We start from the raw sequence: 24,202 nt of genomic DNA, 5'->3' as shown, positions 1-24,202 counted from the left end.
CTGCCTTATACATGGGAGTCTATGGAGGTGTAAACTAAAAGTCCTCTAACACGGCCAAATTCGATCGCATTGTGAAACAAATCGACGTGCATCTGTATGGGGTTGGGTACTATTCTTGTGCAAAGTTTGAAAGAAATTGACCAGGGCATGTCTGAGATATCTGCGTGAACGGACGGACGGACGGACTGACATGACCGAACCTGTAACTCCCCCAGGACTTCGTCCGTGGGCACTAAAAACAACGCAACAGTTATTACAGCTACACCGGCGGTAGGTTCATATCCAGAGCCCCGTACGGTCTGCCGCCGTCGCTTGAAAACAATCTCATAAACCTGGCCATATGGGCAACTGTGTATGAGCAGCTGATCGAAAAATAATCCTGAGCTTGAACATGACAGCTCGCCTTCTCCGGGAAGTCAAGCATCCAGTAAATTTACCTTACCTAGATGAAATTTTGTCTATATGCTGAAATTTCGCCGAAGTTTGACAAAATTGCATCGATTTTTCAGGTTCATATCCGACATTTTTGAGTTTTGACTAGTGCAGACAGAAATAAGTTTTGAGGCAACATGGCTGCGACCCCCTGTTGACCCCTAGCCCTGCGTACGATGCTATGTGCTACAGCTAACACACAGCATCGTACGCAGGGCTAGCGAGAGAGTTGCCGACATCGACGGTTATTTACGAGAAGTGATTAAAAGACTGTCATTTTTGGAAGCGATCGAGTAGCTGAGGTAGGCTGGGATACGACTTGGGCCCAAGAACGCTGAATTTCGGCAGTAATTTGGCTTTTTACGTCAAGTCCCAAAATGGATTTGAAGTCACCGACCCTACGTACGCGTACGGGTCTTTGCAGGGCTGTGGTGAGCGGGGCGATTAGCTGTAGCGGAACACACAGCATCGTACGCAGAGCTAGTTGACCCCAAGTGAAAATGTGTTCGCGATCAAATCTTCCTATATTTTTAGTCCCCACGGACACGGTCCGGGGGGACTTATAGGTTTGGTCATGTCCGTGCGTGTGTGCGTCCGTGCGTGCGTGTGTGCGTGCGTCCGTCCGTTCACGCAGATATCTCAGAGATGCCTTGAGTGATTTCATTCAAATTTGGTACAAGGATTACTCCTTATGTCATACATATGCACGTCGATTTGTTTTGTGATACGATCCAATATGGCCGTGTGGCGGCCATTTTGTTTCCTGTATTTGATGTACAAAGCCAATACTCAGACAGTTTTTGGCCAATTTCTTGCAAACATGGCACAAGAACAACACACTGTAATTTCAATTTGGATATAACATTATTTTGCAATATGATCTTATATGGCTGCCAGACAGCCATGTATGGTGCTAATGGTATTAATGGTGTTTTAATTAATAAAAAATGAGCTGAAATTCGACAGATCTTGTACTTTTATCGGGCAAAATGTGGTAAGTGCATAATCTTTTGCTTGTTGTTTTTGTTGTATTGAATAAAAATTGACCGCAAGAATGAAAGTGAGCTCTTGAAGTTTCCAGCGACATTACCCCGAATCCGAATCTGAAATTTGCTTAACGGTATTTTCTTCATGGCAGTTCAAACTGTTATTAACATTAGACACAGTTGTGTGAAATGTTCCTTTTTCTCGTGTCTATGATTTTACTCTTTCAATAAAAATGAACTGCACAGACGTCAGCTGCCTTTAATGCCGAGAAATTTCTCGTAATGCAACGATGAAATATGCTGAATCTTAGTACGAATGTGAATCCGTTTTCAATAAAGCCGTTTCGTTATGAGCGTGGAGATATTCATGTACGGAGCCGTCAATTTGTCTACGATTTTTGCCGCGATTCGCTATCAACACCAGGTACGTATAGTTACGGATCATTCATTAATGTGTGTACGGTAGATGTGTTATGGAGAATTTGATTATGGCAATAAACGAAGGCGTTATCTGAAAGTGACAAAGCACGATGTGGCACGTACGATGCGATGTGTTGCTACGCCATTTGTGTAATGTGCATTGTGCATGTGTATTGTAATGTACAAGTTGTCGGTGTCGGCTAGAGAACCGTGTCTGATTTTGAATAATTTTGGCAAAGCATTTTAGCGGTATTGTTAAGTGTATGATGTCCACGATATGAACATTTGCAGTATTTTTGCAATCGCCGAACTTTGGAAGCAACGCGCTACGTTTTCTCAAACTTAAAGCGCAGTGGTCGTCGCGCTGCGCATGCGTGATGTTTTTGTTGATAAACATAAATTTTTGTAAACATTAGTCTTCTCAACCTCAATAGGAGTGAGATTGGAGCAGTCCCCCACTTTGTTAAGGCCTTCGTAAGACTCAACATCATGCAATAGTAAAATATTAAGATCGGAAACGAACTTCAGTGGTGTATTTCTATTTATAAACTCGTGTAGAGCTACGAACATTGGGACACTACACTCAGCACACAGACACAGTGAACAAAAAGGTTTGGTCGCGCGCGTTCACGCTGGTTGTACACAATGCTATGTACAGTACAGTGAAAATACATAACTAAAATGATCAATATTGCCTATATATGTAGACCAGCGACAAGCACAATGCCTAACACAAAAATTACACTCAAGACCATGATCGGCAAGCCAGAGCAGGACACTGGAGATGTTGTTGGGAGATGGTCACCGCGTTGACGTACACGGATATAGAGAATCCGGTCCCACACGTACCGGCCCGCGACGACTTGGCCCACAACCAACTATTGATCACCATGCATGTCTTACTTCTCCTAGTATTACGTGGTAAGAAATAGTAAAATGACAGGAAACAATAGACAAAACGAGCGGGTTTTCGCGGCATTTGACAGGAAAATTGCACGGCTACACCGTGCATAGACTATCGAGAGATCCTGTGCTCCGGTCCTGTGCACGGTCATGACAGTGATCCAATCGCTAGCTGGTGTAGGCCTACCGGTGCTGGGCAAACTTCGTTGTTGTACCTCCTGATTGCCAGGTAGGTCTGAATCCTCTTTCAAGTGAGATAACCCCCACATAACAAGAAGACCTATGAAAAGTCCTTCGCTTGACTTGATAACTGTACTCAGAATTATCGTTTGCACCCCAAAATGGGGTAAACTTTGTAGTTGAGTTGGATTCTCCACAGCCGAGTGTAGCGCGCCATATACCCGGTTTGACACGGACGTTCATACAGACCACGGAACGGAACAGATGCAGAGATGCTTCTTGCTGCAGCGGGCATTGCTCTGCGAGCTGTAGATTTCTGTAGTTTGGGTTGTTGTCTTTGTATTCCTGTCGGGCCTCTTGAAATGAAAGCTCTCGTCCTTGCTAGCGATGTCGAAAACTAGAGCCCGGTCGTTGATAGTCTGTTGGCGTATACATGCGTACGTCTAGCTCTATGGCTCGAGCAATAACAGTATAGCCGAGCCCCATTCAACTGATTCAAGAAAATCATCAGCAAAAAATGTGATCTCAATCCAGCGTGCAATTATTGTTCAATATTCAGCAGATATTTAACTAAGATTAATTGACCTTTTATTGCGTGTTACATTTGGTTAGTTGGTATGCTGGTGACAGATCAGCCGCCATTTTAACAAGCGGCAATATCGCAAACATTACAATCAACCCGTAACATGTGCGGCGTTCTTGGATTTGTTTACAACAGAGGGGGACCCCCTAAGGAGGATGCGCAGCGCGACGACTACTGCGCTTTAACACGATGTGCGCGGCCGTGGATCTCAAAATGGCAATACATGTGATGTGGTGTGGTACTAATTTTCGGCCGCTCCATTTCCGGCCCCGAGTGGTTTCGGGACCGCAAGCCAAACCGTTTCGGCATCCTTGTTTCGATTTTTTCCCAGCAAATACTGTGTATACATGTAGTGTAAACGTAAAACATGTAGAACTCGATTCAAAAACTGCTGTCTAAATATAGGGTTAGGGTTTTCAGTGACGTCACTGACAGGACAGAGTGGGAAATCACTACCGTGTCTTACATTTCCCTCGATAAAAAAAAATACGCAAACATGAAACACCGAATTAATTTCCATAGATTTTGAGTAGTAAATCTCAGAAAATGTAGAAAAAAACTATTATGGCATTTTCCGTCATTACGGAGTTATGGCTCGTTAAACTTGATTCTCCGGCAGTTGCGGCGTCTTGAGTGCCGATAGCATCTGTATATTAAAGTCAAAAGGTCCTGTAGGCTGTACGGGCCCGGGCCAACGTTTTCCGAACGGCATTTTTATGATGGTTCTGTTTTAAAATCGCCAGATTACTTGGTATATGAAGATGTCATTGATGACAAAATTCCGTACTTTATCGAAGAAATATTCAATTTCCAAGATCAATATACGGGGGAAAATATGAATTAGGGTAGCCCAGCATCCGATGTTGTGCATCTCATGTTGTGTGCATGTTCCCGGCTATGGCCTCGGTCCACCCTGGGACACAGTGCTTAGTATGCGTGCTTAGTGTGCCGATTCTTAATCTACCTCCAATTTTGTCGACAAAATGTGTTGAAATACAGTTAGGATATACCTATATTTTGAAGTTTGCTAGCACTTGGAAGTTCTTAGGATCACATAGAAGTTCGTATACAGAAAATTGAAGTCCACTTGATGCTGCATTTATGACCTCTAAGGGCATTTTCTGATTGTATTATAGTACGGAAAAACGAGTCTTTTCTCGCATATATTAATTATTCTTAATAAATAATTTGATTTATGAAAATGAATTGTTTAAAGATCACTTCGAAGAAAGCAGTTGTGGTGTGCCAATAATGTGTATTTTTATTGTAACATTTGGTAACATGAGTTCAATCCGATGGTATCTCTGATACTTCAAAGCATCTCTGAGACAGATGAGAAGTTTTGTAATTTGCAATACATGTACTAAAAGTGTTAACAACATAAACAATGAATCATTTACAAATCAGAGTTGTTAATGAAGTATATCAAGTATTCTAATTTTCGTGAATTATGTGTGACAAGCCATGTGTTAAATATTACACCAGTGATAATGTTCATGTCTGAAATAATCCCTTTTCATTTCTTTTTCAGATACGAAAGAAGAAGTTTGTTAGTGCCTTGGTCACTAACGGTACTCGTGCGGAGTACTCCCAATTTGGGAATTGAGCAGAGGTTGGAACGCATAACCATCCTAGCTGCTGGCCTGAATATAGGCCACTATAGAATCAAAATACGGAATACTTACAGGAATATCAAATACAGAAGCAAATACTAGAAGCACAAATACGATACCATATACAGAACTTGAACATACCTGAAATATACTCGTGCGGAGTACTCCCAATTGAAGTGTCTGTTTGGGAATTTAGCAGAGGTTGGAACGCATAACCATCCTTGCTGCTAGCCTGAACATAAGCCATTATAGAATCAAAATACGGAATACTTAGAGGAATATTCAATACAGAAGCTGATACTAGAATCACAAAGACAATACCTATTTACAGATCTTGAACATAGCTGATATACTGTAATTAAACAGCATACTAATCAGTGAACTTCTACAATAGCAAACTTTGTAGCAGAATATTGCCCCTTGAAGTTACAAGAAATTGTACTAATTTGAAACAAAAACTACTGGCTTTGAAACAATTTACTTTCCAAAGTATATTTAAAAGATACTTTGCTAAACAAACCTTTTCTGAATCTGTAGATTCATAACCAGTCACACTGTTGAACATTTTCTACTCTAACCACCTCAAATACTTTAGTGTGATACTTTCAGCACCAAACTTTAAAGGGATATCTCGTTTTGTGATTCCAATAAACCAAGGATTATGGACATCTCTCTGCAACAGTACCGACTTGCAATAGGTGGTTTCCATTGTGTACACTTCAAACAGGAATTTAAAATGGCCAGATTCATGTACTTTTCTCTGAGCTGGATCATTCAAATTTATTTATGTAACCATTATCTGAAGCAGCTTCTGATGTTAGGTGGTGATATTGAAAAAAATCCAGGTCCTGTCTTTCCAACCACAGTACTCTCATATCCTACCAAGAGGGTAATTACAGGTAATTTACATCAAGGTTCCTTTAAGTATTTATTAAGTGCAACTGGCACCAGCACATGTATGACTAACAGTCTGGTAGCATTGGCTTACTCTCAGATTCTTGGAATGCCAGACTGGAACAGTGCAGTTATTGATTCAATCCTTGATATGGGCAAAGCATTGTATGATAAAGTATACCCAAATAGACACAGTAAAGATTCATGTCCGTATTTACAGGTAACAGATTTGAATGTTAACTTCAGACTTAAATGTCGGTATTTTACTTGTAATCCATGCTTCTCCCTGTTTGGATACGTTGATGATACTGTCAGCCCTGATAACATTGTGCACAAATTAGACCATGCACTCCAGACAGCCTTTGAAATTTCTCCACAAGCAATTCTGATTATTGACGAATATGGGATGGCATTATTTAAAATGAACGGTCAATTCCATGTGTTTGATTCTCACAGTAGAAATGATGAGGGCTACGCACATTCTGATGGCCGTGCAGTTTTAGTCACTGTTGATTCCATTGCTGACCTTTGTAAACATCTACGACATTTAGTTTGTACATTGACAGAAAAGCCCCTTAAAACTGTACAATTTGAAATCACACCAGTTTTACTCTACTTACAAAACACATGTTACAATTTCTATGACTTGCCTGATGAATGTACATGTAGTATTAATACTTCAGCATCCCAATCTCATATCAACTCAGATGATTTGAAAAGCAACAAGCGTAAGAGTGCTCTAGAAGAGAGAGAACCTACAAAATTCATGAAAACCTGTCAACCTTCAACCCCAAAAGTAGAAACTGATACAAGGATCACTACCTCAGTAACTGATGATGACAATTGCTATATCACTTCTGAAACTGCAACATCGAAATACACCTACAACCCAACTGATTTAACATGGCAAAATGCAAAAGCATCATTATTTCACATCACTCCACCCAAGTCTGCTGTTCATTTTCAAGGCCAAGGTTTTCCACTGGGAGATCCATTGACAAAAGATCTGATTGGTGATGGTAATTGCTTTTTCAGAGCTATCTCATATTTAGTTGCTGGAAATGAAAAATATCATGGTCTGATAAGGTTAAAGATAGTTGAACATTTGAAAGGGAATAAATTCAAATTTGAAAAGATACTGCGAACTCAAGGGCAAACTATTGAACAATATTTGCTACAAAGTGAGATTGCCAAGCTTGGCAAATATGCTCGTGAAGTAGAAATCGTTGCCACATCCCATTTTCTAAACACAAACATTTACACATACATGATTGACAAACGCTGGCTGAAGTATTCTGGCCAAATGGTTGACCCTCATATTGGTGTTGAGAAAAAATCAATCTATTTGCAACACTGTAATGCCAATCATTACCAAGTTGTCACACAGATCAGAGGTGATAAATCAAACCCCCTTCGAAACTACTTTACATCACAAAAAGTGCTGCAAGATCAACATATGCTAAGTCAAAAGACAACATCTACCCAAAGACAACTATCGAAAAGAGAAAAGCAGCAGTTGAGAAAAGAGAATGCAAGGACAAGGATGAGTGTCATCAGACAAAGTAGATCAGAATTAGACAGAGAGAACACCAAAGAACAGGATAGAATCAGAAAGTTAAAGGACAGAAAATTCAAAAACGAAGGGGGTAAAGAAAAGCAACTGGACAGACTTAGAAAGTATAAAGAGCGAAGAAACAAAACAGAACTTGCCAAAGAGACAGATAAACAACAAAACAAAGTTAGAATGAGGACTGAAAGAGTTAATAGATCAGAACTTGACAAGGAGAAAGATAAACAACAAAACAAAGTTAGAATGAGGACTGAAAGAATTAATAGAACAGAACTTGCCAAGGAGACAGAAAAACAACAAAACAAAGTTAGAATGAGGAGTGCAAGAATTAATAGAACAGAACTTGCCAAGGACATTGATAAACAACAAAACAAAGTTAGAATGAGGAGTGCAAGAATTAATAGAACAGAACTTGCCAAGGAGAAAGATAAACAACAAAACAAAGTTAGAATGAGGACTGAAAGAATTAATAGAACAGAACTTTCCAAGGAGAAAGATAAACAACAAAACAAAGTTAGAAAGAGAACTGAAAGAATTAATAGATCAGAACTTGCCAAGGAGAAAGATAATCAGAAAAACAAAGTTAGAATGAGGACTGAAAGAATTAATAGAACAGAACTTGCCAAGGAGAATGATAATCAGAAAAACAAAGTTAGAATGAGGAGTGCAAGAATTAATAGAACAGAACTTTCCAAGGAGAAAGATAAGCAACAAAACAAAATTAGAATGACAACTGAGAGAAGCAATAGAACAGAAAACCAAAAGCATTTAGAACAGAAATGTGACAAGGCGAGAAAGAATTTAAGGAGATTTATGTGTAATAATGAACGACAGAAATCATTACTTGACTTTCAATCCAATGCGTCAACTTGTCATCCAGCATTTGAAATTATTTTAGATGACTTTTTCCAAGCTATAAGATCAGGCCCAACATACTCATGCAATTGTTGTAATAGGTTCATGTACAAGTCTGCTGTAATTTGTTATAAGGCAGAGAATTATTCACAAACAGATATAGATTTACTACGTCAATGTGTACGAGACAATAAATCTGAAGGCAGTCTGTGGCTTTGTAAAACATGCCATCGGTCTCTACAATCAAATCGTATGCCTGCACAGGCTGTTGCAAACAACCTTGAAGTTGAGCCAATACCGAAACAGTTATCATCTCTTTGTCAGTTAGAGAGCCAGTTGATAACCAGAATTATACCATTCATGAAGATTGTTGCTTTGCCAAGCGGTGGTCAACATGGTCTCCGTGGTCAAGTTGTACTTGTACCATCTAACATACAGAAAACTGCTACCACTTTGCCAAGACAGACATCAGAGTCCCAAATAGTAGCTTTAAGCTTAAAACGACGGTTATCTGATAAATATTCGGTGAAAAAACAATATATACGTCCCCACAATGTTAATGAAGCTTTAGAATACTTGAAAAAGAATAATCCATTCTATAAAAATGTGACTACAAACAGTCAATGGACTGATAACAGTCAATTGGAAAATCCAGAATTGTGGAAAGCAACCACTGAAGCTGATTTGACAAGTATGACATGTAAGCCAAATAACACTAATGATAAAATAAAAGCAAATGCAAGAAGTATAAATATTCAACCAAAGCAGTTATCAAAACCACAAGGCCATGATGCTGATATTATAGTAGATTCAGAAGAGGAAGTTGATGATGATAATCCTGATCATGTGAAAATGGAACTTAGTTTAAAGAAAACTATTAATTCATCAACATGCCTTTACCCAAAGGAGGGTCCAAATGTCAAAACAAATCAAATATTACACCTTGCACCAGGAGAGGGACAAAGACCAACACATGTCTTTTATGAAAAAGACTGGGAAGCAATGACATTTCCAACACTGTTTCCATCAGGAACTATTCACTGAAGACAGAGAAGTAAGACTGACAGTTAAAAAATACATCAATGCAAGGTTACTTTCAAGTGACACTCGATTTGCAGAAAGTACTGAATATACTTTTCAGTGTTTACACTGGGCAGAAACAGTTGATGTAAAGAACAGCATCACTATGCAACTCAAGAAGACAAGAATGGGGGATTTAAATGTTGCAAAGTTGAAGAATCCTGACAATGTTAGATTAATGTTGAAAAATGATGAATTATTTGCATCATTTAAAAAACTCCGTGGCACACCCCAATATTGGAAAGAGATGCAACAAGACATGATTGCAAAGATAAGACAGTTTGGACCATACACATTTTTCTTGTCTGGCAGTGCTGCTGACTTCCATTGGCCTGAATTGGTACAAGTAATTGCAACACAGTATGGTGAACACTTTACATTAAAGGAGATAGAGCAAATGACCTGGCAGACAAAACGCAATTGGATAGCCAGAAATCCTGTAACAGCAGCTAGACATATTGATTATATATTTGGAAAGGTATGGAGAAACATTATTTTAAGTGGTATACATCCCATTGGCCAAATTCTTAATTATGATATCAGAAAAGAAATGCAAAGTAGAGGCACTGAACATTTCCATGCTGCTGTTCATGTCCTAAATGCACCAATCCTGGATAAAAATACTGATAAAGATGTCATATCATTTATAGACAAATATATCTCATGTGCTATTCCTGACAAAGACTCTGATCCAGCACTTCATGACCTAACACACCATCAAACACACCACGTCACGTCAAACACACCATCATACAAGAACTTGTAAAAAGAGAAAAGGCTTAGAATGTAGATTCCACTTTAAAAAACCACCATCACCAGAAACTCTTATTGCTAGAAAAGACACATCAAAGGAAGCAATTTCAGAAGCTAAAAAGGTTATGACTAAGGTCATGAAAACTTTAGAAAAAAGTCAACCAGAGATTACTTTGAGTGAGTTGCTCACAGAGGCAAATGTTTCTGAAACAGACTATCATTCAGCATTGACTTTGTCACTAAAACGCACATCAGTCGTTTTGAAACGAAAGCCATCAGAGACCAGTATCAATCCATACAATCCGTACATTCTCAAGGCTCTACGAGCCAACATGGATATACAGTATATAACTGATGTTTGGGCCTGCATTGCATACATTACTTCATACATGTGTAAACCAGAAAGGGAAATGTCAGAGCTTATGAGAAATGCAGTCAAGGAAGCAAACACTACAACAGACAAACTGAAATGTATTGGAAATACTTTTTTACGGTGTCGAGAAGTATCACAACATGAAGCAATAGCAAGGTTGGTAGGTTTACCCCTGAGACAGACAAACACAACAGTTCAATATGTACCAACAGGATATGAAGCAGAAACAACAAGAATGTTAAAGAGTGTGTCAGAACTTGATGAAATGGATGATGATAATGAAAGTGTCTATGTACCAAGCATTCTGGATAAGTACGCAGCCAGGCCATACCAGTTGGATAATCTGTCTCTGGCTGAGTTTACATCAATGTACAGTACTTCATATAGACAAATGTCTCATTTTCATGAATCTGTAGATAACACTTTTGACCACCAAGATGATGGACAAAGTGCACAGAACACAAAGCCTAAATCAAGTACAAAGTTGAAACTCCTACAAGGGCTAGGATGGATATATAAACGACAAAAGGAAATTGTAATTCGTTACTATTATGTCTCAAAGCAGAAAGATTCAGAAAAATATTACCATAGATTACTTATCTTGTATCTTCCTTGGCGAGAGGAATCACAACTTAAACTTAACAAGAGCTATGAAGCAAAGTTTGTACAAGTACATGACGCTATCCAGGATACAATAAAGAAATTCGAACCATGTAATGATGAGGTTCAAGATGCATATGAAAATGCACCAGATCCTGATGACATTGATGAAGAACTATGGGATTCAGTAGCACCACCACAGGCTGAACAATGTAGAGACAGACAGATATCTGAAGATGCACAGTATGACTTACTAGACCCATTAAACCTAGATGAAGACCAAGTTTCTGTTGACCCAATAAATGTTCCCACGTCAATGAATTCTAAACGTTCACTGACATTACAGGCAAAGATACTAGCTGATGCAAAATATTACAAGATAGTGCAAAGTCTAAATGATCAACAGAGAAGGATACATGATTTCATCTTTTCATGGTGCACTTCATATAGAATATCAAGTATCCTAGGCAATTCACAACCTGATCCCTTTTATGTCTTCCTTACTGGCGGTGCAGGAGTAGGTAAAAGCCATGCAGTTCATGCCATTTTCCAAAGTGCTATTCGCCAGCTACGTCGTGAAGGTGAAAGTCCAGACACACCTACTATAATATTGACAGCATCTACAGGTAAAGCAGCAGTGAACATTGGTGGAACAACTCTACACAGTGCATTTCATATCCCTTGCAAAAAACATGGCGAATCAAGTGATTATCATAAACCAGCTGCCCAAATTTTGAACTCATTAAGAGCCAAATATGTAGCATTGAAGATAATAATAATCGATGAAATATCAATGGTTGGTGCCCAAACATTATCAACACTTAATTTGATATTACAAGACATTTTTGAAAACAACAGTCCATTTGGTGGTGTTTCTATACTGGCTGTTGGTGACTTATTACAGTTAAACCCAGTTGGTGATAGGCCAGTATTTCAGATATCAAACAAAAAGGATCTCAGCATTTTGGCAGGATCGCTATGGCAGAGACTCTTCAAAGTACATGAATTACATGAAATTGTGAGACAACAAAGTGATCCAGAATTTGCAAATATGCTATCCAGACTACGATTAGGTCAACACACTAAAACTGATATTGAGCAATTAAAAAATCTTCAAACTAACTCCCATCTCCCAGCAAACTGTGTTTCTTTATTTTTAACAAATAGAGAAGTAGAGGATTATAATGAACAACAACTGAAAAGTCTTTGTTTAACAGTGCTGACAATTCCAGCAGAAGACACCACAAAGGACTTGCATACATCAAGAGCGAAGGTCATTGTCACTTCTAAAAGTCCACATGAGACAGCTGGTCTACGAGATGAAATAAAAATTGCTGTAGGTGCCAGATATATGCACACAAAAAACACAGACCTGTCCGATGGCCTTGTCAATGGAGCCACTGGTGAAATTACTCATATAGAAATTGACCAACGTAATCCAATGAAAGGAATAATCTATGTGAAATTTGACTCAAATGCCACAGGTAAAGAAGCTAAAAAACAAAGCAAATACCCTTACTCTGTACCTATCACTGCTGTGACCGATACATTTTCATACTCGGAGAAAGCTCATTCAGTCAAAGTTGAACGAACTCAATATCCAGGGACACTTGCATGGGGAATGACTGTACATAAAGCTCAAGGAAGTACATATGAATACATGATTGGCAATATGAATTCCACATGTTCCCCCAAACCAGGGCAAATGTATACAATGTTCAGTCGTGTTAAATCAAGATCAGGGTTACAACTGATAGGATTTGATGAAACCAAGATCAAAGTAAACAAGTCTGCTTTGTCAGAGATGGAAAGATTACAGCAGACCATGCAACTGAAGTATAAATGGCCAATTGAGACAGAATTTCCAAATCACCACTACCTAGCTATTGGCCTTATAAACATTAGATCCTTGAAATCCCATCATTTAGACTTGAAAACACATCCATTCACCCAACATCTAGACATAATTTGTCTCACTGAAACACACGTAACAGATCCTCGTCATTACGGACTTCCCAAAATGACAGTCTTTTCAGTCCCATCACAGCATGGTTGTGCAATCTACAGTGCCAAACCAGTGAAACAAACCTTCACATTTGCTGGTCTTATTGAAACTGTTGCTATTATAACAGATAAAACATTGATTGTTTGTCTGTACATTCCACCAAACAGACCATGGATGGTAGTAAAGGAAAACCTTGTACAGTTACTCAATGAATGTACAACCATTATGAAACACAACAACTGTGACACAATTATTATTACTGGCGACTTTAACATTGACCTGAATAACCCCAATGAAAAATTGACAGAGCTCATACATGACAACAATTTACATCAGCTCATTACAGAATCTACACACAACCTGGCAGGAATTCTAGACCTTGTCATTACAAATCACAATAATACGAGACACTTTTCATACCCTGTCTACTTTACAGATCATCACTTTGTCATTACATATTTACACAACTGATTATGGTGCTGCTTTACAGATTGAAAATATCAAATCAAAACATTTATAAAAGAAATATGGACAAGGCAGGCCACAGTATTGGTTGACCAATATCACTTCACATACCGTTACACAACATGTATCACTGCTGTCAATAGCTTCCACATTCAATACCCAAATACGGACTATGTCATTGACAATGACTTTTCTATGGTAAAGTTAGATGTCTAGAGATGAAAATTAATGGGGTGGCAGGATTAAAAGGTAAAACATTTTCACTAACAGACAAGTATACACATAACTCAAATTTCGCCAATCAAAACAATCCATTCAAGAAATTGGCATACTGACGTTTTAAAATTTAATCCTGGCTTTAAACCCTTCAAAACTGACATAAACTTGCGTACAGAACATTACAAATGCACACAAATTTACCTCCAACTTGTTTTGCTCTATTACTTGAACATCTGACCACTCAGTTAACACTCCTTCCAGGGGAAATTCAACATTAATATCCAGAACACCAACACTTGATTTCTAAAAACCAGTATAACACCAGTGCTCTCGGACAGATACCAATAATGGACCCCAAAAATGGGGTCCTCCAATTATTGGGAAAAAGTGGTCTCCCAATAACAGCTGGCAGGATTCAGTCTTTGAACTGCCACCATGAAGATCAGGCAGCCAACTTGATGACCATCCATGTAAACAAATATGTTCTCCCTTCTGACTACACATCCCCTGATATTGAATGGACATCAAGTTCAATGGTAAGTCTAATGTTATGTCCATAGACTTGCACTACTGTCTAGATCTACAGTCTGTAACAGGGTACATATTGTGACTTACTCAGCAATGTTAATGTTTCATCGGTCTACTCGTAGTCCACCTTTTATGACATTTTGACCATGCCTTGCACCGCACCCCTTCAGACATAGCTCCAATTACACAACACGCTATTGTGCTGAAACTGGCAAAGAAACAACATCCAGACAAACACATTACAGTTTGGTAAATGGTTCTACTCCGGAATAAAAAGGATGCGATGCCTTCTACAGACTCAGTACGCCCAAATAATCACGTGATACCGGTACAAACAAACCCACATGTGTACCAACGCGTATGGAAATACACGTACGTCTATGCGCGTTTGCGCACATGGCTTTATACCGTGGTCGATTAGAATTCCGGGTTTGGCCGATTGTCTGGAATACTTGTTCAATAGACCAAGTTTTTGAACAGGACTCTATCCTCTCTGAGGACTGGTCATCAAAGTTCCCATGAATAAGTGGGGACTGTGTCATCAACGATGACTTGTTTTCAGAATTTTCGACAAAATCATTGCTTCTTACATCTTTTGTAAAATATAAAATATTAATATAAAAATGCGATGTGCCATGTCTCCAGATTTCTAAAATATCGTTCGTTGACCGTTCGACGGAATACTCATTTCGCAAACTTGTGACGCAGTTGAAATTCAATACTGACCGCCAAATAATCTTAATGAGACGAGATCATTCTAGACATCCTCCAATTTATCCAACCATTCGCGTTAGAGTTCAGCTCGCTTAGAGGATCATAACATTCTTCGGCCTTCGTTTAGATCGACCCTAATCTCTCCCATTTAGGAAATAAATACACAAGCTACCTTGACAAAACTTCGTGCACCATCCAGGACCAAACACACTACAAATCTGTCTTGACGTCATCATTCCTTACATGGTAATCGGCATACCGTATTTTTTAGCAAAGGAGACACAGAATACGTCGGAGTATTCAGTTTCAAAACGTATTACATTGTGTGATGTTGTCAAAAAAGGTAATGTTACTGCAGTGGTATAAATTACAAAACACAAAAGTTCAAATCAGTTTATTTTGGACTGGCTTTACCCAACATTTCATATTGTTTCTTATGCCAGATTTGACCACGTGCTTACTGGCGACCCCTTTACATGCAAATTTTGTGTCAAATGGTGTGTTCTCCTGGAAAAACAAACGTACGATTTCTATATGAAGGAGGCGAAATTTGCCGAAACCACCCCTTTATGGGGTGTACCTAGCTATTTTGAACGAGCTTCTCGAATCTGCAGCTCTATTTCGAAATGATGGTCTGGTTTTCTCAGCTCAAGGATAAGTGTTCTCCATCGCTGTGGGCATTACTATTCTCAACTGGGGGTACAGTTTCCAGTCGTAATGTTTTTCATTGTGTCCGGGATATAAAACCTTTCCTTTTCACAATTTTACTTCGATTAACACTAGTCCACATCTTGTCAGCAATTAAACATGTTTCAAGTTTAAATGTTAAATTCTGGTCTCGAGCCCTCTTGTTCGACCAAACTGAAATTACCCCTCCCACTTTGGCTCGTCCAGTGGGTGTAGCGAGGGTCGTGCCATCGCCTAGGAAACGGAGGGTGCATTAATTGTTGCATTTCGATGCACATTTTGATTATATTCAGAAGATTTTGTGGCAAAAACTCAGATAGAGAAGCATTAATATTCACATCTCACTTATTCAAGACTGGCTGAGAGCAGCACTTCCATTCAGTTAACATCATTACGCCATTTATTATGCCAAGAAAGATGAAGCCAAGACATTTTGCCCTCCCTGGTCTCAGCCAGGAATGGTTATACCTTACAGAGTTTTTCCCCACGGAATGAAAACAAATGTACTTGGGCTGAGGCCCAAGTACAATAATAATAATAATAATAATAATAATAATAATAATAATAACAAGGCAGTATTGCTGAAGGCAATGAGTACTTGGGCCGTGATAGAGTAATTTTGAGGACAATATATACTACTATTCAAATATGGTCTTGAATTTCCTCCTGTCAATGAGGCATTTGATTAACTGGTTATTAAACGAAGCAATGGCATGACAACGGCAAAATATGTCTAGCAACTTTTGTGGAGTTTGAGGCAGGGGTTCTTTATTTATAGCGGGAATTGCTTAAACTCCTTAAATATTCAAATTACAGCAAATTTCTTGTGTTCTCGATGGTAGATGTCTAATATTTAGATGGGCATATTTAGATTTCTACCCTATAGTTATCCCTATATACCAAAATCGGACATCCAGCTCTATTGGCTTGCTCAGAATTAGATATGCGCATAATTAATGAGGTACAATATGTGGTGTCATAAGGTGTCCCATCATACCATTTATGAAGGGTGTAGCACTTGTGGTTACTGAGTTGTGGACAAATATATATATTTTGAGGTCAAAGGTCATCGAGGTCACGTGACATTTTGTCAAAATAATTGTATTGCTAAGTTATTCCTATATACCAAAAATCAGACCTCTAGCTCTATTGGCGCGCTCAAAATTATATATGCGCATAATTAATGAGGTACAATATGTGGTGTCATAAGGTGTCTTATCATACCAAATATGAAGGATGTTGCACTTGTGGTTACTGAGTTGTGGACAAATATATATATTTGAGGTCAAAGGTCATTGAGGTCACGTCACATTTTGTCATAATAATTGTATTGCTAAGTTATTCCTATATACCAAAAATCAGACCTCTAGCTCTATTTGCTCGCTCAAAATAAGATATGCACATAATTAATGAGGTACAATATATGGTGTCATAAGGTGTCCTTTCATACCAAATATGAAGGGTGTAGCACTTGTGGTTACTGAGTTGTGGACAAATATGTATATTTGAGGTCAAAGGTCATTGGTCACGTGACGTTTTGTCAAACAAATAATATTGTTAACTTATCCCTTATATACCAGAAATCAGACCTCTTGCTCTATTGGCTCGCTCATAATTAGATATGCACATAATTAATGGAGTACAATATGTGGCGTCATAAGGTGTCCCATCATACCAAATATGAAAGGTTTAGCACTTGTGGTTACTGAGTTATGGACAATAATGTATATTGAGGTCAAAGGTCACCAAGGTCACATGATATTTTGTCAAAATGTCTGAGATATCTGCGTGAACCGATGGACTAACTGATGGACTCACGGACGGATATGAGCCAATCTATAAGCCCCCTGGACTTTATCCGTGGGGACAAAAAAACTGTGTCACTGCATCCTTTAGGCAATATGAATACGATGAGAAACTAAATTTTTATTTTTCTTGGCATCATACATGCGAATCCTTTCCATGCAAATTTTGTGTCAAATGATGTGTTCCTCTGGAAAAACAAACGTACGATTTCTAAATGAAGGAGGCGAAATTTGCCCTCAAGACGCGAAAACACCCCTTTGGGGTATACCTAGCTATTTTTAACGAGCTTCTCGAATCTGCAGCTCTATTTGGAAATGATGGTCTGGTTTTCTCAGCTCAAGGATAAGTGTTCTCCATCGCTGTGGGCATTACTATTCTCAACCGGGGGTACAGTTTCCAGTCGTAATGTTTTTCATTGTGTCCGGGATATAAAACCTTTCCTTTTCAAACTTTCTCTTTGATTAACACTAATCCACATCTTGTCAGTGATTAAACATGTTTCAAGTTTAAATGTTAAATTCTGGTCTCGAGCCCTCCTGTTCGACCAAACCGAAATTACCCCTCCCACTTTGGCTCGTCCAGTGGGTGTAGCAAGGGTCGTGCCATCGTCTAGGAAACGGAGGGTGCATTAATTGTTGCATTTCGATGCACATTTTGATTATATTCAGAAGATTTTGTGGCCAAAACTCAGATAGAGAAGCATTTATATTCACATCTCACTTATTCAAGACTGGCTGAGAGCAGCACTTCCATTCAGTTAACATCATTACGCCATTTATTATGCCAAGAAAGATGAAGCCAATACATTTTGCCCTCCCTGGTCTCAGCCAGAAATGGTTATACCTTACAGTTTTTTCCCACGGAATGAAAACAAATGTACTTGGGCTGAGGCCCAAGTACAATAATAATAAAGTACATTTGTAGTGCGCCTAATCTCTGAACAGAGCTCTAGGCGCAATAGTGACAATACAATATAACAGAGGAAATGTTGAACCACCGGGACTGGAGACTACGTAAACGAAAAAGGTTAACTACTGTTTAAAGAGAAAAGTCTTGAGGGAACGGCGGAAGGCAAGGGTAGAGTTGGAGTGGCGAAGGTCAGAAGGAAGTTTGTTCCATAATGCAGGGCCAATGTAAGAGAAAGATCTCTCGCCAAAAGTCTTTGTGGAAACTCTTGGAATACTGAGAAGTCGAGAATCTGAGGAAGAGCGGAGTTGTCTTTTTGGAGTGTATTGATGTAGAAGTTCAGAGAGATATTGCGGTCCTGTGCCCGCAAGTGAATTGAAGCAAGTAGATACAACTTGTAGTGGATACGAGAACTAATAGGCAGCCAGTGTAATTTTTGCAAAAGGGGTTGAACATGATCATACTTTTTAGCATTACAGACGAGACGAGCGGCAGCATTTTGCACTCTTTGCAACTTGTCTATGAGCTGTTTAGGGCAACCAGAAAGGAGACAATTGCAATAATCTAAACGAGACAGAACAAGTGCAGAGACCAACGTTTGAGTAGCCTGTACGGAGAGAAAGTGACGAATAGAGCTAATTTGTCTAATTTGAATGTATGCAGCTTTACAAATATTCTGCACATGTTCACACATATTCATGTTAGAGTCGAGTGTGACTCCTAAGTTTTTGACACTGGGGGCGAAAATTATATCAAAATCGCCAAGAATTATGGATGAAGGGAGAGATGATTTGGCAGCTTGTCTGGGTGAAGATATAAGTATTGCCTCTGTTTTACTGTCATTCAACTGGAGTTTATTCGATGTCATCCACTGCTTGATGGCAGTGATACAACTTTGCACAGATTCAACAGTTGATTTTATTTGATCGATTGTGGTTTCCTTGTATAATTGATTGTCATCGGCAAAGGCGTGGTGATTTAATGAGTATTTTCTGACGAGGCTAAAAAGAGGGTCAGTGTACAAAACAAATAGGACAGGTCCAAGAACTGAGCCTTGCGGGACACCAAAAGAGATAGATGATGTTGTTGATCGTATGCCATTGATAGTTACAGTTTGAGTTCTGCCTGAGAGGTAAGATTGAAACCAGGATAGAGCAGTTCCGGAGATGCCAAAAGTATGTTCAAGACGGTGGAGGAGGATGCCATGATCGACAGTATCGAATGCAGCTGATAGATCTAAGAGAGTGAGAATGGTAATTTTGCCAGAATCGAAGGAGGTCAGAATGTCATTGACTATTTTCAATAGAGCAGTTTCAGTACTGTGGTGTGGTTTGTATGCAGACTGAAGAGGATTCAAAAGGTTGTGGGAAGTAAGATGAACACTTAATTGTGATAGAATAATTCTTTCAAGTATTTTAGACAAGAAAGAAAGGTTTGAGACAGGTCGGTAGTTTTTTAGTTGATTTGGGTCAAGAGATTGTTTCTTCGGCAGTGGTTTAACAAGAGCAGTTTTGAAACTAGTAGGGAATGTGCCCGATGCAAGGGAACGATTGATAACCCGTGTGATGTATGGTAACACGGTGTCTAAGCATTTTATCAACAAATCGGTTGGCATTGCGTCTAGGTCGCATGTCTTTGCAGTGGAACTTAAAATGACATTCTTTACAATATCATCGTCGTTTACAAGATTAAAGTTACTGAGAGGCATACCTCGAAAGCAACTTTCTGAGCTCAAAGGCTGTATCATATTTATCATTCACTGGTGAGAATCAGTCAGACTCGACCTTCATTGGTGAAATCAGCCAGACTTGTTGTTCACTGGTGAGAATAAACCAGGCTTATTTTCACAAGCGAAGAACGAGTCCAGCTGATGCTGTCTTTGCATTTGGTATTTCATTGTTTTCAACACTTGCTTAGGGCAAGACGAAGAAATTTACTCCGATTTTGTTGTAGAAGAAACGATGTTACAAATCAACATGCATATGTGATTGATGACTTTAACACACCAAGGGAATCTTGAGATGAAGTACCGAATAATTTTGGGCATTCATTAATTGACTTTGTTATAGTCAACACGTGCATTTGCTTAATGGAGGATTTGAAGGTGATGCACACGGAAAAGTCACATGTTGGACTGGTAATGGTGTAATACCCAGTACGCCTTTGTTTCAATATGTCAATGACTTCAGAGCTGACATATCAGATGTTTGAGATCACTTGCCTATTCAATGTACTTACACTTTTCTAGTGATACAATCTCGGAATAGTATGTAGTTACAATCCCTGAATGAATTTTGTTGGAACGTAAATATTTTAAAGTAAATTACAGGACAATGTGTTCGATCAATTGTACAATATTTCCTATCAAAATAATGAGATTCACTAGCCGCCTCTGGTTCTTTGCCAGAAAATTCTGAAAAACACTAATTATCAGGTATACGAAAGTTTGCAACTTCAGAGACATGGCCGATTGTAAACACTATGTCTAAAAGATCGAAGAGCGGCGTCTCACCGAAAGATCTCTTTGCCGATACAAAAAGTATCAATGGTCTGATGTGCAAATTGCACGAGTACCGTGCAATATTTTGATATTGTACGGCAAATTTGGCAAAGCCGTCAATCGGTGTGCGCCCCCTATCTCCACCTCCCTAAAAAATAGATGCCAAATAACACGACTGGGCATCAACAATGTTTGAAATGTATATCACCAATCGATTGCTCGCTCTAAACTTTCTCCTCATCGGCTAATTTCAGCATCTCGCTCTTCTCGTCGCTTTCTGAGTACCAATCCCTTTGCCGCTCCTTAGTTCCCTGGTACACTTTAAAGAATCTTTCAGCTGTTTAAATGCTGGGTACTTTTAGATACTGATCGGATTAATTCACCATAGAGAAACAGTTTTGTATGCTCATCATCAATCTAAATAATGTTTGAGTTGAAAGACTTATCTTTAGATTAAAGCTTTCCTCTCAAAAACTTTTAACCTTTTTCTTTTGAAATGAAGAATAAATATCGGGAGAACTAGCACAACAAACTTCCTAAAGCAGACTGAAGTTTGGACTTCAAAATGGCTGCATTTCCTTGTCAATTCTGTTGCAAAAATAGAATTGTCGACTTTCAATAAGCTGAGACAATATGATAATTAGTGGTCTTTACTCCAAGAGCTTCAAAATGAGCGCCCTCAAGTAAAAATGTCCAAACAGTTTGAGAGTCCGAATCTGTCCCGCGATGCACATTCTATCTTAATTTTAGAATTTAAATGTGACACAATACAAAATTATCTTTCTTCGTTCCCTCAAGTAGATCTTCGTTAATAAATTTGGAATGACAAATCCAAAAGTAAGCCCATTACTCTCGTTTTGTTAAAACCTCAATGTATTTATCGCCCAAGTGTTTTATTAAGTGCATTTCATGAGTTATCTAGAATATATTTTTATCAATTTCTCTAAGGTTCTTTTCATTTGTCAAAGACGCAACAAATCCAAAGGAGAAATCCCCATGTGACGTACAACACAATTCCAACAGTTGACAGATTCTCTTTGTCATGTAATAGGTGTCATATTTGGTTTTTAGGTAACTAGGGGCCACGCATATTTAACCGTATTGATTTGATATTAATATTGGCTGCATTATGTTTTAATTACTTTTTTCTCTACTTTTTGCCTTTTAAAAAAAAAGTCTTCTAAAATCATTAGCTTGATTGCTTACAAATTTGGTATGCAGATTTCTGGTGATGACTGAAATGGGATTCTTGGAAATTAAGCCTATATTTGCATATTTGTATTTGGAGCAATTTTTGCCATTTTTTGTCAAAACTCTCTCTGTCTGTCTGTCTGTCTGTCTTTGTTTCTGTCTGTGTGACTAACGTGCACCTTTTCATTTTATGTAAAGGTGTATGTATATATGTATGTATGTATGTATGTATGTATGTATGTATGTGTGTGTGTGTGTGTGCGCGCGCGTGCACGTATGTATGTATGTATATATGTATGTATGTATGTATGTATGTATGTATGTATGTATGTATGTATGTGTATGTGTGTGTGTATGTGTGTATGTATGTATGTATGTATGTATTTCTTCATGTCTGCTTAGCATTCTGCCGGTCGCCCATTCAACTGTATGTACTGTGTTACCTACCCGACTGCAAACCCACCTATCCATTCTCCCTTCCACCCACCCACCAATGTATATATAGGCTACTTCTGTCCATTAGTCAATGAGTCGACTATTCGAACTTGTACGTCACTAGATCGCTCGTATCATAACATCCCCGAAATAGCACCAAGTGCACGAATGAATATACATTGTCCCATCAAGTTGACTGCAGGGCGTTCACTGAAGCCTGCAGGCGGTGGAGAAATAAGATGACTATTAAGGGCACTAGTCATATTTCATTTACCTGCCGAAATAAGAACCCTTAGTATAGTTTTTGTTCGATAATGGCGACCACATGCCGCATGAGCTTTCTACTCCTAAACTTACCCTGACTTATACCTAAAACTTTGTTTTAATATGTAGGTTTCAGATAAATATAAAACGTGATAAAAACTAATAAAATTCGATGAAATGCCACATTAAGGTAAAATGCGCCTCCGGGACAAATATTAGGACTATCAAAATTTTACAAATCTTTTCTGATACACCACTTGTGGGGGTTTATTTTGGTGTAAGAAAACTTTTCACGGGCTTAGTTATTCGAAATTCGAAAATTTTAGTTTTCTCCATAGAGTTAACACAGGGGTGGAGGCCATTTTGAATTTTAAATATCTGTATATCTTTGGTTATTTGTTTCTCTAGTACCAAAATGTGCACAGTGACCCCCGATTTTTATTCTTGATTTTGAGCAAATGTTTAAGTCTTTCACTTTTGAGGCGCATACTACCTTCATCGAGTGGTTTAAGCATTTGTTCTGTGATGTGTTCATAGTTTGTTAGTCCTATTCCATTTCTATTCTCACAAACAGTAAAATAAATCTACACGTTCTTTAAGAAGTTCCAATATTATGAAGGTATTTGCCGGTTTTTTATTAGTCAGGGTCTGTGAAGACATCTGCCAGTGTTTCTCGTAAGTAAACATGTAGAACGTGGAGGTACCGATGCAATCTTCGGTGCATCAAATGATGTCAAAAGTGCTGGACGAATATGGAAGCTCACCAGCGCTGAAAGTGACAAGAGAAATACCGCAGAACAGATAACACTGGTCGTGTTACAGGTGATCCTCGATAAAGAAGGCAGTACAAATGATAGAGACACGGATGGCTTTATAGTCATCATACAGTGCTTGTTCCTAACAACAATAAAGATATCATATTTCTTGGATTTTTTAACTGAAATACAAATTTTAGGACGACTGAGACAGTTTTTTTCAAATCTTGGAATCGCACATGTAAATGAATAATGTTCTCAACGGTACTTCGAATTCTTTCACCGATGCCAATTTTAGTTTAAAACGAAACCCCTTCATCTATTTTACTGAAAATAAAATGAAAGTTAACCGCAAGAAGTGTATGTTGTTTTCTACATTTCTTTACTCTTCTTAAAAAGGAAGAACTATAGTGTTTTCCGTGGCTGGTAGATGAAGGCGGGGTCAATGATTGTCAATTATAAATTTAAGAAGTGTACAGGATATA

The 24,202-nt window shown here is 38.6% G+C and overlaps 2 protein-coding genes across 2 annotated transcripts; both read left to right on the top strand.

Annotated features, from left to right (window-relative positions):
- The first annotated feature begins 976 nt into the window (after positions 1–976).
- Positions 977–9,480, top strand: LOC139136016 (uncharacterized). The gene is made up of 2 exons (XM_070703836.1): positions 977–1,842; positions 5,036–9,480. Exon 2 carries the CDS (start codon positions 5,779–5,781, stop codon positions 9,478–9,480), a length of 3,702 nt encoding a protein of 1,233 aa, XP_070559937.1. The 5' UTR covers positions 977–1,842; positions 5,036–5,778.
- A 914-nt stretch (positions 9,481–10,394) lies between these two features.
- Positions 10,395–13,718, top strand: LOC139136015 (uncharacterized). Its single transcript, XM_070703835.1, has one exon. It carries the CDS (start codon positions 10,395–10,397, stop codon positions 13,716–13,718), a length of 3,324 nt encoding a protein of 1,107 aa, XP_070559936.1.
- Positions 13,719–24,202: the final 10,484 nt, after the last annotated feature.

The sequence above is a fragment of the Ptychodera flava genome, chromosome 6, assembly GCF_041260155.1.
Source record: "Ptychodera flava strain L36383 chromosome 6, AS_Pfla_20210202, whole genome shotgun sequence".
Taxonomy (NCBI): domain Eukaryota; kingdom Metazoa; phylum Hemichordata; class Enteropneusta; family Ptychoderidae; genus Ptychodera; species Ptychodera flava.
Note: the sequence above shows the minus strand (reverse complement) of the source record. Positions and strands in the feature narration are given on the sequence as shown.